General features: G+C 41.8%; 1 protein-coding gene across 1 annotated transcript; it reads left to right on the top strand.

Moving 5' to 3' along the window:
* The first annotated feature begins 13,879 nt into the window (after positions 1-13,879).
* Positions 13,880-14,329, top strand: LOC119826958 (60S ribosomal protein L27-like). The gene has a single exon (XM_038348437.1). The coding sequence runs from the start codon at positions 13,880-13,882 to the stop codon at positions 14,288-14,290; it is 411 nt and encodes a 136-aa protein (XP_038204365.1). The 3' UTR covers positions 14,291-14,329.
* The last annotated feature ends 247 nt before the right edge of the window (positions 14,330-14,576 follow it).

Genomic DNA, 14,576 nt, shown 5'->3' with positions numbered 1-14,576 from the left:
CTGCACAGAACTTAAATTCAATGGCTTTGATTAATCCAAGGAGCCTGTTTTTACCTTAGGAAAAGCAAGGAGCCAACTTTAAAAAAAAAAAATCCTTCTACTCCTTCTATCTGAATACCTGGGGCAAAAAAATGCCCTTCTCGGCCATTCTCCATCTTTTGTTGAGTGGATGTTTTCTGTACTAAAATCTTCCCTTTGCTACCATTGTTAACATTTCAAACTCCCTGAGCTCCTCTCTACTTTTCTGAGGCTTCTTTCACCAGCTTTATAAATGTTACTGTGTGCCTATTCAACATTTTTTTCATATTCAAAGTTTTCATCATTTGTGGTGTTTAAGTAGACAAAAAGCATTTGGATTGTCCCCACTGTGGATAGGGCACATTATCTGCCTCTGTTATATAAATACGATAGAATAGACTTAAGCATTTCAAGACTTGATGTTTATCTACTACTGCAAGTTATTCTAAAAAAAGCATTCCAATGCTTTTAACCATGAGAAATTTTACAAAAAAAAAATGTGCTTGATAAATTATTTTTTTCAAAGCTGTCTTTGAAGTGCCATTCTTGACACCATTTCAAGTGCAAACAATAATAGAACTCTGGGCACAGCATTTCAATGACAGCCATCCTTTCCACCAGATAATCTAGTTCCTCGTTATCTTTTTATTTTCAGATAGCAGAGTAATTTTTTTCTTTTAAAGCATGCGACTCATTCAGTGATGTTTCTGGCAAAATAGCATAACTTCCCAAAGATTGTTAGACCAAAAATGGAGGTTCTTAGTAGTGGTCTGGTGGGAAATGTTCACACAAAGATCTGTATAACTGTAGGCCTTTGGGCATATACTGAGGGTCACAGAAATGCATTCTTTTTGTAACTACGGAGAAAGGGTGTATAAAAAATTAAAATCTCATCTTAAAATGATGAACGCAAGATTATAAATGGCTTATTTCTCTTTTTCTTCTAAGGATATGTAGGTCTCCAATCAGAATCATCTAAGGCACTTCCTGAAATTCCAAGTCCTAACAAAAGGAACTTGGTTATGTTCAGTTTCCACGGGGGCTCAGTGAGCATCTCTGTCAGCTGCTGTAGGTCAAGGCTGTCATTCCATGGCTTCTCTGACAAAGAATTTCAGACTGAATCTTGATGTGTGCCCCTCTCTCTCTCTCTCTCTCTCTCTCTCTCTCTCTCTCTCTCTCCCTCTCTCTCTGTCTTTCTCTCTCATACACACACATATACACACTCATTCTCTCTTATACACACACATACACACACACTCATTCTCTCTCTCAAACACACACATACATACACACACACACACGCATTCTCTCTCTTTCTCATACACACATACACACACACTCATTCTCTCTCATACACACACATACACACTCATTCTCTCTCTCTCTCTCTCTCTCTCTCTCTCTCTCTCTCTCTCTCTCTCTCTCCTTCCTGTTCACAATGAGATGAAGACACTTATTCCACGTGCTCCCACAGCCATGATGCTGCCCAAGTGCACGGAGCTAAGCAACCACCAACTGGACTCTCTGACAGCTGTGAAGAAAACCAGAGCCTCCCTTTCCTAAGTCGCTGCTATCAAGCATGAGGTCACAGTAGTAATAAACTGGTATATACAACTACTAATTGTCACGAAGAAATACCCTGATCTAATGTCCATTACCCAAATTATAAAAACGTCTGGTGTTGTTATAAGTTTAATTGAATGACTCTTGATTTCATTATATTGATTAAATGCTAACGAACCATCTTGGATTGTATTTCTGGTTGAGAATAAAACTAACATAGACATTCACACCCATATAATAATTATTTGTGGGATGGTCTTAAGAAAATTTCCAATGACCTCTGTCTCAGAACATCAGGACCTGAAAAATCTACTCATTTTAATATGTTGTTCATATGATAACCAGAAGCATTCGTAATTTATGAACCACTGTCATAGGTGTTAATAAGAGCTTCATGGTTGTCCATAGGCTTGGCAGTTTGATGGGATTGCGATAGCTTATATCCCACTGAGCACTTACCTCACACCTTGCAATGCTATGTACAAAAGCTAACCCTCAGGGAGCAGGCTTTCAAGTCAGTTCCAGCTGTACCCCTCCAGGTTCTGTGTTCAAACTGTGTGGTGTCTTTAGCAGTGGTGTCTTACTGTCAAGTACTGGGAAGCAACCAAGGGCAATGGCAAGCACGTATTGTTTTCAGGGTCTGTTGGACCCTGTGACCAACAACTCAAAGGAAGTGTCCCTTGTCTAGCACTGGGGTTTTTACTAGCTGGCCTATGTCTCCTAGAGAGGAGAATTATCACCCTTTGTGGTGTTAAATCGCATACATTAATCCACAAAATCTTGACCTAATGCAACTTGGTTATACAGAATATTCAGGGTGTTGTGGTAAATGTCAGACACTTCCATCAGCTCTAGTAGGTCATTTCGTAGCTTCTCTAAAAAACAAGTCTCAGACTGAATCTTGGTCCATACTTTATTTATATATGCCTATCGAGATATCCCAATAGCTGTCTAATTGGTCATAAGAACTACTCAATAAGAGGGAATTCATGCCTGATACTGTAAACCTAGCCAACAATACATGGCTGGAGAGGTCATAGACCCTAGAGGAAAACTAGTACTGCCATTTTCATAAGCAAATACAGACTCCAACTATACTCTAAATGTTTGTCCTGTAGATGAGCATAGTTCCCACTCCTCCTCGATTAAACTTTTTGCAGAAAACAGAGGATGCTACAGGGACCTGCAAGTGATCCCCATGCAGAAAGTGACTGTGGCTATCCAGCCCCAAATGAGACACCAACAGCATAAATACTCTTTGGAAAGTTCCAGAAAGATAAACACTGGATCATCAAGGCAACTGCTTTGAAATGGCAGCATCTTCTGGATGGGACAGGATATGGCACCTGTGAACTCTCAATAATGTGGTGCCTGAGCAAAACAACGTCAGTCAACATGGCAACATAGACAGGGGAAAATGTCACAAAGAGCCACCTCTAGATAAATAGATACAGCCAACCCCTGTCTTCTAAAGAAGGGATAGGTAGTTTTCTCCATCAGAGAGCACCCTAACATGTTTCCCTATCCTAAGTGGTTCCCCCAACCACATACACATATAGACAATACTCATTGGACATAGTAGATTTTATATGCATGCATATATGTGTGTGTGTGTCTGTGTATGTGCATGTGTGTGTGTGTAAAACAATAATAATACAGACAAAGAGATAATGAACTAGAAGGGAGATTGGGTAAAGGGGTGCAGGAGAAGTTGGAGGGAGAAGAGGAAGAGATGGAAATGATATAAATACAGGGTACTTATCTATGAACTTCTCAAAACTTTAAATTAAAATGAGAATAAAAGCTTTAGAGGCCGGAGGAAGACCTCGGTTGGTAAAGTGCCTGCCATGCAAGTCCCAGAACCCACCTAAGAGCTAGGTGCCGTGGCTCACGCTTATAATCCCAACACTGGTGGAGGAGGCAAAAACCAAACTCTGGGGCTCGCTGGCCATCCCACCTAGCCTGCTTCACCTGCTTCCAGCGATTGAAAGACCTTGTCTCCAAAAACAAGGTAGACAGCTCCTAAGGAACTAGAGCTGAAATTGACCTCTGGCTTCTATGATGCACACCTTTGTGCACACATGCATGCATGCATGCATACACACACACACACACACACACACACACACACACACACAAAGAGTAAGGGTTTTGGGTCATATGCAATCATGAAGCAGGGGTGAGGGAAAGGGAAATTACACTTCGGGACAAATTAAATTATATTAGAACCCTGGTTCTTCCATTCTACAGCAATATATCCTTGCAAAAGAAATACCTCAGCACTGTGATTCAGTATCCTCACATACAAGTGGCCATAAAAATACATAACTTACGGCATTAGTGTAATATTTAATTTGTTATATAAAGTGCTTAAGCCAGTGTTTTGTACAACTTATGACTTACATTTTTATGAAGTACTATTTCCTCTTCCCCGGGTAATACAAATCTTGGATAATGCTAATTTTTTAATTTTCTTTTAAACTATAGTGTACGCCACGGCATGAAGCAGCTCAGTTGTGGTCTGAGCAGAGGAACACTGGGTCAGAACTAACACTTCCCTAATTCTAGAAAGAACTTCTACAAATGCTAAAGGTACAACTTCCTCTTTCTTTTCTTTTGTAGATCATATCGAGCGGTTGGTGTGATTTCAACATTAATTAAAATGCAGGCGTCTCATTTGTATCTGCCATTGCGAAGTCAGGCCCATATGCTCTGCGCCGCTTTGTGAAAGAAGCACTACAGCATTGAATTTCGTCTTGCTGAATATAATATATGAAGATATTTTTGGACTGCTTGTCATGGCAACCTGTCCGCTCTCTTCCAATTCCATGTCATGTAGAGATATGATTGGTATCCTTATTATTTCCAGAGTTTGATCATAACGAAGTGCTCAACACACCGGGATGTTCCAACCAAGTCGAAATCATCCTGTGTTGTCATGCCGGAGGCTGACGATCTCTTCCGTTGCTATTCAACCAGTCATCTCATATCGTTCCCTCCCTCAAAATCAGGAAAGTGACAAAGTCCTTAATCCCTACCAGAGTTTATTCACATATACTATGCAAAGTATCTTGCCCTATCAACTTCTACAGAGATAATGACAGGCTTGGTGTGACACGGTTTGTTTATGATTGATATTGTTTTGAGAACAGGAAAGTTCATTTTGCTATAAAAAAGAAATAGGTTTTATTTATTTCAAAAATAAAAAATAATTGGTAGTGAATTTTTAAAACCCAGTTTTAACAAGAATTCCAGGTACTGACCCGACATGCCAGCCATCCAACATGCCAAAACCTAATTACTTAGCACTGTCTGCCACAGAAACCCAAAATGAGAAAGAGGTGAGACAATTCTAACATAGTAATATGTCGTTTTTAACCAAATTTTTTAAATGAATACCTTACTCTATTAAACTTTGGAATCTTTTTTGGCTTGCCTCTTATAAAGCCAATCTTTTCATACTAATTTTTAAGTTATAATATCATTAGATCATTTGTCTCGTCCCTATCCTCCCTTCAGCCCCTCTCATATACCCTCCTTATTCTCTCAAGTTTATGGCCACTTTTTCTTTAATTGTGTATATATTGAATATCTATAGATTCCTAAATACATAAATACAATCTGCTCAGCCTGTATGGTGTTACTTATATACACATGATTTCAGGGATGACCACTTGATATTGGATAACCATACTGGTGTGCTCTTCCCTGGGGAAGGTGATTTCTCCCTCTCTTGGTATTCCTTGGTTACCTGTAGTTCTTTGTCTATGGTTGAGGCTTCCTGAGTGCTCCCTCTTCCATGCTAGCTGGTCTATGGATATTGTTCTTGTTCAGATCTTGTTTAGGTAGCCATGTTGTTGAAATACGTTCATCCCAGCTATTGCTCTGTTTGTAGGAGACACAGCCTCAAAACTACTCCTCTGGCCTTTACGGCCTTTCTGCCCGCTCCTCTACAGTGATCCTTTGGCCTTAGCTGCAGAAGTTGTGTTGTAGACGTATCCACTGGGACTGGACCACGCAATCTCTTATTCTCTGACTTTTCATCAGTTGTGATTTTCTGTAATGGTCTCTGTCACAAAGAGAAGTTTCTTTGATGAGGGGCGAGACTATACTTATCTGTAGATCTAAGGATAAATATTTAGGATGTAGTTAGGAATAAGTTTGATTATGGTCATTAAGGTGACAGTTGTAGGTTTTCCTCGAAGAACCTGCATCTTCTCTAGCCTTTCTCTTGCCTTCTGTAGCCCTGGCTAGCTGGCTAGGCGTCTGGTACCAGGTCTGATTTCCCTTGTCATGCAGGCCTTCCTTCTGATAGAGGGAAGCAGCCCACATTCTCTCCTAGGTCTGATGCCTATAAGCCACAAGAACGACCAGCATGGCCTGGTAAACCTAAGGGCACGAGAGTGGCATGCATACCTTTATAATAACTAATTCCCTCATTCATATTTTTTGTCCTTTAGACACAAGGATATGTTTCAATTTCTCAGTTTTCAGTGTCTCCTCTTGCCATATTTCAACACTGGTGAAGTGCCTCAGTAATGCGACTTGTGAGTTTTCTTAGTGCCATGAGACATAACTTATCTGGGTATAGAAATGTTAAGCATTTTTTTACAGCAATAAAAAAAATCTATTCTGCTAGTCTTTTATCCATGTACGACTTCTAATTAAGCTCTTTTTTGATTTTTAGATAGTTTCCAGTTAAGTAAGTAGTTGGCTTCTGCGGTAGTTTGGATGGCACTCATAGACTCACATATTTGAATAGCTGTTCTCCAGCTGGTGATACCATTAGGAAAGGCTAAGAAATGTTTAGGATGTGGAGCTAAAGTCACCACTGGAACAGGCGTTGAGAGTTTGCAGCTTCATCTCACTTCCAGTTTGCTTTTCACTTTCTTTGTGAAGTTGGGATGTGATTTCTCAGCTTCCTGCTCTGGTCACCTCTTGCCATGCCTTCACTACCATGATAGAATCCCCCCTCCAGAACATGATTTTCACAAATGACCTTGACAGTCCATAAACCTGGCCAGATCTTTGCAATGACCTTGATTGATGCAGTATGCCAAAGGAGATGCCATGTGGCCTCCAGGCTAGGTTATAGAAATGGCACACATCCCACTTCGAGCCCTTGATGCACCCAGTCTCAGAATCCAGCTTCTGTACTGTAAGGAAGCCCCAACTACCCCCTAGGAAGAGACATATAGAGATATCACCACATGGATGTCTTATAGCCTAAAGTCCAGTTAAGAGATTAGCAACAGCCTCAATAACTACCAGGCATAAATGAAACAAATCCAGATGACTCCATCCCAAAGCATCTTCAGTCTTCGAGTCTCCAAGTCTTAGTGTCTGAGGCTCTAGACATCATGGAGAGAAAAGCTGTCTTTGCTGCGTGCTGCTTGAATTAGTGGCATGAAAGCCACAAGCATAGTAAAGTACTTTATGCCACTGCCTATTCAGCTGCACAGCAATTACGATTTGATGGAGGACTCCCATTGACTAATAAAGAAACTGCCTGGCCCATTTGATTGGCCAGCCCTTAGGTGGGCGGAGTAGACAGAACAGGAAGAAGGAAGTGAGGTAGATGGCTCAGTCAGATGCTACGCCTCTCCTAAGTTAGACAGACCGCCATGCCTCTCCTCAGGGAGACAGACGCAATGAAGCTCCAGCCCAAGATGGACGTAAGCTAGAAACTTCCCGGTAAGACACCACCACTTCGTGGTGTTACACAGATTATTAGATATGGGTTAGTCAAGACGTGAGTAAGAGGCTGGAATTAATGGGCCAGGCAGTGTTTAAAAGAATACAATTTGTGTGTTGTTATTTCGGGGCATAAGCTAGCTGGTGGCCGGGAGCCGGGCTGCAGGAAGCCGGCCCGCAGCTCCACACTACAACGATTAAAACAATTTCCTTTTTAAAATTAACAGACATCCATCGCCAGGCAGTGGTGGCGCATGCCTTTAATCCCAGCACTCGGGAGGCAGAGGCAGGCGGATCTCTGTGAGTTCGAGACCAGCCTGGTCTACAAGAGCTAGTTCCAGGACAGGCTCTAAAAAAGCTGCAGAGAAACCCTGTCTCGAAAAACCAAAAAAAAAAAATTAAAAAAATAAAAATAAAATAAACAGACATCCAATAGGAAGCTAGGGTATGGCTTGGTCAGTAAAGTGCTTGCTGGGCAAGCATAGAGACCTGAGTTTACTCTCAGCACGCACACAAGAAGCTGGTGGGGGTTGTGTCCTTAGAATCCCCTGGTGGGGAGATGAAAGGATCCAGTTCCCGCTATTTAGTTAGTGTAGTTGAGCTGATGATCTCCACGTGGCGTGGAAGGGACTCAGAGATGGCTTGGGGATAACGACTCTCGCTATACAAGCATGGAGATCTGAGTTTGACTACCAAGCACTTAGGTAAAGATCGAGGTGGGAGAGGACATGACAGGGACAGTAAATGTCCTTGGGTTTGCTGGTCAGCCAGTCCAGTCCAAATCAATGAGCTCTGGGTTCAGTGAAAAATCCTGCCTAAAAATAGTAAGTGTGAAATGATTGGGAAAGACACTCAACATTGACTTCTGGCCTCCATATGCATGCAAACATATGTGTGCACATTCATACAGTATGCATGTACATACACACACACACACACACACACACACACACACACACATCAGTCCTATAGTAACTATACCATGTACCAAAATGGAATCCTGAGAAAGGTCCGAATGTCATGTGTTGAGTATATTGAGCATATAGATTTGTTTCAAAAAATTTGTGCAACCTGAATATTGATTTGTTTCAAAACTCCCGAATTTCAAATATTACTTGGAAAATATCCAAAACAGACCAGGGTTAGTGGACAGTTTTAAAATCCCACTTCAATCTGAAGCGGATGAAGAATAAAAGGAGAAACTTGTGCAGGATCACAGGAACAATACCCCTTCTGTAACGCTGACCCTACACCCTGGACCTGCTCCTTGATCAGGCATTGCTTGGGGAAGAGGGGAAGGGGACTGACCAGCACTTCTGTTTCCTGAATGAAAGGAAACCCTAGCTGCTCCCACAGCATGTTCTAAGGGCTAAACTCCTTCCCTGTAGAGAAATCAAGGCCCTCCATACTGAGACTGTCTCACCGACCTGCTGTGCACCGGTGCCTGCCAAGAGCACAAACAAATCACGAGAATCACGAGGCGGAATGCAGCCAACTGATCCATCACTAATGAAAATTTCTATAATCTCTGAAGCATTCTATAATTTCTGAAGCATAAAAAACTTCTCATTTTTCCTTTTAGGATCTCTTCCTGCTTGCTAAGATCGAAAAAAAAAAAGTACCTAGACCTTAAGATACATCACAATATATGGTTCGTTCTGAAGGCAAACCTACCCACTAACAGGTAGGATCCATGCAAAAGATAAACAATGCTAGGCAAGACTGCCAGAGGCCCGCCCACATAACAGTAGATTTGAACACATAACTCTCTGTTGTATTTTAATATTATTCTTGAAATTTAATCACTAAAAGTCATCTTGCTAGAATAAGGACTCCTGACTTTGGTCCCCAGCATCATACCCTCAGAAGCTAAGAGGCTGGGTGAATGTTTGTGGGATGGATTTGTGCTTCAGATGGTTGGAATATTGAGGGCTGGGTTTTTAGTTTTTAATAAATCTTATTTTATTCAACTTCAAGCAAGATCTTTTTAATAAACAATATTAAGGAAACAGGATGCCTGTGTAGATAGCTACTCAGTAGCGAAGCAATGCCAGATACTACAGAGCAAGCTTTGGCTGCTGTGAAGGTACAGGTAAAACTCATTTTGTATGGCCTGCTTCCTGACCTCTTGGAATTGCCACATTTATCGTCATATTTTTATCTCTGCCAAGTTCTACAGCCTATATTCCTTCAATAACAAACTGTAAAGACCAGAGTAAATTTCTATTTTCTGCCAAAATACGTCTTTGCTCTTTTTATCCTATAAACTTTGTTGCCCTCCAGTCCATACATGGTGCACATCTATCTGTTCATATGAAGAACAATGTATTTTATGTATTTTGGCATCTGTCTGATAGAGATGCTGTTTTGATTCCCCCCCTCTTGGATTCCAAGTATGCAAGTTGGGACGATCAAACAGTAACCATGGCGACATAAAGCAGAGTTCACATCTTAGTAAGGTCATATTCTTTCCCACAGCATAGACCTCGCATTCTAAGACTAATCCAGTATCCAAAAATACACCCAAGACAACTCACGTTGCCATGTATGGCAAACTATGACTGAGTCAGTTAAATAATTTCCCCATGGCATAAAAAAGAAGCCTCGGTTGGTAAACCAAGAAATCTCAGCTTTAGGAGGACAAAAATGGGAGAGAGGAAGCAAAACGTTTCCTGTCCAGGAGGTTGATTTCTGCATCTGAGAAAATAACAGGAGGGAAGAACTGGGTCTGAAGAACAGATGTAAAAATCAAGAGAGATGCTGATGGAAAGGCTGCAGCCGATGCTGCCTGGGCTGAAGTCACAGGAACAGTCCAAAACACCGGAGCAGCATGCCTCCAACTGGCTAGCCACTGCCAACTCTCCAACTTGGTAACTGCAGGAGATGCAGGACTGCTAGGGACCTCGAACGCGCCCCCCCCCCCAACAAGCATGGCGGCTTGTGCTCAGGGCTCCGTCCGCACCCTGTCACCCTAGTTAAGTTTGAAAGACTGGTGCAGTGTTTCCCTTGGGCCCACTTTAAAGTTTACAAGAGGCTTCGTTTGATTTGATCTTCAGGCTTTAGACAAATTCTGAATACCGAAGATGACGATTAGAGAGGCAGAATATATATTAACTTACTTTGGGGGTGGGCCTCTCACTGAGTATGTGGTCTTGTTATATAAACTAGCTCTGCAGCGTGAGACTTTTCCCTAGAGCTTCACTAGTTTGCTTTTGTATGGTGTATGTGTCAACCTTAACTACTCTACATGTATGACATTTTTTAGCTAAACCCCTCAGATATCCCATCACCAGCTCTTCTAATGCTCCCATTCTGGGAGTGAACGAAAGTTGTCTCTCAGCTTTACTGAACAAGAGGAAAATGTCTACTCAGTTCCTTCCAACATTCATCTCCAGAGAATGACGTTTAACCAGATTCCCACTACCAAGGATCTTTCTCCCCTTTCTGATATATAACCTGATTCTAATCTCCCTGGCTCCTTATAATGTTTAATTTTTGCAAGAGGTTCTGTGGACACAGGCTAAGACTGACTCAAAAGAAAGCCTGGGAAACACACACAAAGAGAGAGGTGGAGGGGGGAGCAGGGTTTACCTATGAACACACCTGACAAGTCAGGACACCTTCTCCTGTGTGTAAGCCTGACTGGAAGGTCCAGGAGAAAACAAGACAGACTCCTTTGGCTAATTCTAGAAGAGGGTTTGCAGGGGGTGGGGGTGGCTATGATGCAGTAACTAGAAAAGATGATTTAATATTCAGTAGCCCGAGAGAACAGCCTTGAAATAAAGATAGCAGACTCATTTAAGTGCATGGCGATGCACACGTCATCTATCTTCCTGAAAATAGTATGTACCCTGAGATGTTTCAAGAACAGGAAGTTGTTTTGGGGTTTATCCAGCTTACCAAATGAGAACAATTATGAGGAACAGATAATAAGGAAATGTGTTCTCAAAATTGTCATCTCCCAAACTTCGGGATGCAGAAACTGATGCAAAAAAGCTATAGATCAAGAAACGTTGTGTGGAAGACCAGGGCACAGTCTGGGGTCATACTATAAATGTCTTTGGAAGAATTCCAGCATTTAAAGATGCTGAGCTTGAACCCGAAGCTGTGTCTGGAGTCACAGACAAAGCTGGGAGGTGCAGTTTTCTTCATATGACCTACAACCAAGGTAAAGAACAGAGAGCAGGGGATGCCTCCGAGAGCAAGGGCAGTGCCCAGGGAACCTGATCCTGAGAGGGCTCCTGTATGAACACAGTTGCTCTCCTTCCCATGACGTCATCCACAAAGGCTGAGCAGCTAATGCCCGGGAATCCCTGTTACCCTTCACTTATTCAATCCTTATCTTTGCTAGACCCTGGTGCAAGGCAGTTGATAAAAGGCTTAAAACTCTAGGAGATAAATTATTTAGAGAGATTTACAGCATAGGCTTTATTTTCTACCCAAAACAATATTAAATAATAATCAAATGTTACTAGTTTGAGTGTTTTGGCACGACAGTGATGAAATTTCTTTCATTGAATTATTTCTAAAGGCAGAGTCATGAGACTCACTCCATCACAGCCGCACTGTTACATAAAGAAAGGCCCATCCTTCAGCAAGTCCTGTGGCTTTAGCCTGCTCTCTCCCATCTTCCAGATCAAAGTGTACTACTAAATGTAAGTGGCAATAGTGAAATTCTTAATCACAGCTCTTGTTTCTTCATGGAGGGTCCTAAGAAGTAAGAGGCAGACTATTGTGGAATCATCTTTTTGTATACTGAATATGTGACTCTGGTTGGTTTATTAAAAAGCTGAACAAACAATAGCTAGACAGGATTTGGGGGCAGAGAGGATGCTGGGAAGAAGAAGGTCGAGTTGCCAGCCAGACATGGAGGAAGCAAGAAAGCAATATGGGCATAAAATCATGAGACAGGCAATAAAACCATGAGGCAGTGAGTAAATTCATAGAAATGAGTTAATTTAAGTTAGTTATAAGAACTAGTTAGAAACAAGCCTAAGCTGTCGGCCAAGTTTTCATAATGAATAAGAAATCTCCATGTGGTTATTTTGGGAGCTGGCTGGTGGGACAGAGAAAGACTCACACCAGTAGACATTTTATTCTCTATCGTCTAGAAACAATAAGTAGTAGCAAGTAGCGTGACACAAAGCAAGCTATTAAGAGAGTGGTGACGCTTGCCTTTAATCCCTGCACTCAGGAGGCAGAGGCAGGCAGATCTCTGTGTGAGCTCAAGGCCAGCTTGATCTACAGAGTGAGTTCCTGGCCAGCCAGGGCTACATAGAGAGACTCTACCTTACAGCAGGAAAAGGGTATGGAGATGCCATAGTTCCTTGTCTCTTCCTGTGTGGTTAGTTATCTGAATTACCACTTAAGCCTAAACCCTAGCGCACCAGGCTGGCCTATGAGATGTTATGAATTCCGTACAGTTTTCAGACAGAAGGATTTATATAAATCAGCAAAAGACTTAGATTCCCCAGATGAAACTGTCCAGGGTCTCTTAGCTTTCAATTAGGAGTATCATAATGAATGAGTGAGCTAATTCGCTGGAGTGCTCTGTGCTTCCTCTGACTGGATAACGGGTTGATAGAGCTGTCCAATACAGCGAGGGCTTCCCTCCTTTCTCTGCCCAGCCACCTTAGGAGTAGTCTGGGAACTTCGGCCAGGCAATCTGCACCCAACTTCATATGCGCAAGAAGAAAGACATTGTAATGTTTCTAGGAGGTTTGGGGGTAGATTTGTTGCTGATACACAGTCTCTCTGAACTCAGCAGAGTCATAGGGAAAACAGTTTACACTTACAGTTATTATCCAAGATGATACTTTTGAATATTTGTGTGTGACATATTCACTTAAACTTCAAATCTAAGTATTTCCAGTTTAAAAAAATTGTTTGCCCATGTACAGTGACTAAATTTTTTCTTACGAATGTGAGTTAAAACTGAGTTAGAACCCAAAATGACTGTGGGTAGGTTACTTAATTTCTAGATAAGTAAAAAGTAGATAACAATACATATTTTATAAATATGTATTAAATGATTTGAATGATTAAATGAATTCATATTTTATATATATATATATATGTATGTATATAATTTTAAAAATACTACTTTAAATGGCTTTGTCATGAAATTCTGGTCATAGCTCTCCAGAAGGACTGCAATAAACATCACCTAACGGGGTCTGTAAATCTTTTTTGGCCTGGCCTGTGATCTCTCTCTGGCTGATGGAACCCACTAGCCCCAGCTGACCCCTTGAAGCAGATTTCCACTGAGAAGGTAACGAAGGCTCTTACAAGGTATCAGTAGAAGGACAAATCAATGCCATCAGGTAATATTTTAAAATCTTCAAAGAAAATGTTAAAGGCCATGTATGCCGGAAACATACTGTGTGTGGAAAGAAGGAAGGCAAAGATTGCTTATGGAGACAAACCTCAAACCTCAGAGAAGATCCCATCTGGAAATCCCACATGAGTGTCTGGGCAGCCTAGGGAGCTGGAAAAGAGGAAGTTGATTCAGATTAAGTCAAAATGGATTGAGTAAAGTTTTGCCCAACAACAACAAAAAAATCAGAGCTTGCTTTCTGCTGGGAACCGGAGGCTCGCTGTCGAAATGGGCAAGTTCATGAAACCCGGGAAAGTGGTGCTCGTCCTGGCTGGACGCTACTCCGGACGCAAAGCTGTCATCGTGAAGAACATTGATGATGGCACCTCAGACTGCCCTTACAGCCATGCCCTGGTGGCTGGAATTGACCGCTATCCCCGAAAACTGACAGCTGCTATGGGCAAGAAGAAAGTTGCCAAGAGATCCAAGATCAAGTCCTTTGTGAAGGTTTATAACTACAACCACCTGATGCCCACAAGGTACTCTGTGGACATCCCCCTGGACAAAACTGTTGTCAACAAGGATGTCTTTAGGGACCCAGCCCTGAAACACAAGGCAAGGCGGGAAGCCAAGGTCAAATTTGAGGAACGATACAAGACAGGGAAGAACAAATGGTTTTTCCAGAAGCTTCGCTTTTAGATATATTTTTGTTTACATCATTAAAAGTTTAAAAAAAAATCAGAGCTTGCCAGGTGAGCAACCTGAGACTCAGAACAACGCCAGAAATCCCAGGAATGCGCAAGATCTGGATGTTCTCTCGCACCTGGGAAAGCTCCCATCCCAAAAGCAACTGTGTTACCTTTGCCTTTAAAATCCCTCCTCCCTGTTAAGCAGGATCTCAGTGCCAGAAGCCACCTTGGGAACTGAAGACAGCTTAAATAAAAATTCATTAATTACGCTTGGATGGACTCCAGCAGTCTCTAGG

This window comes from Arvicola amphibius, chromosome 1 (genome assembly GCF_903992535.2).
Source record: "Arvicola amphibius chromosome 1, mArvAmp1.2, whole genome shotgun sequence".
Classification (NCBI taxonomy): Eukaryota; Metazoa; Chordata; class Mammalia; order Rodentia; family Cricetidae; genus Arvicola; species Arvicola amphibius.
This window is presented reverse-complemented; position numbering and strand designations above follow the sequence as displayed.

What these genes read in the sequence shown, in the direction of transcription:
- LOC119826958 (XM_038348437.1), top strand. Translation starts at nt 13,880, where the DNA reads ATGGGCAAGTTCATGAAACCCGGGAAAGTGGTGCTCGTCCTGGCTGGA.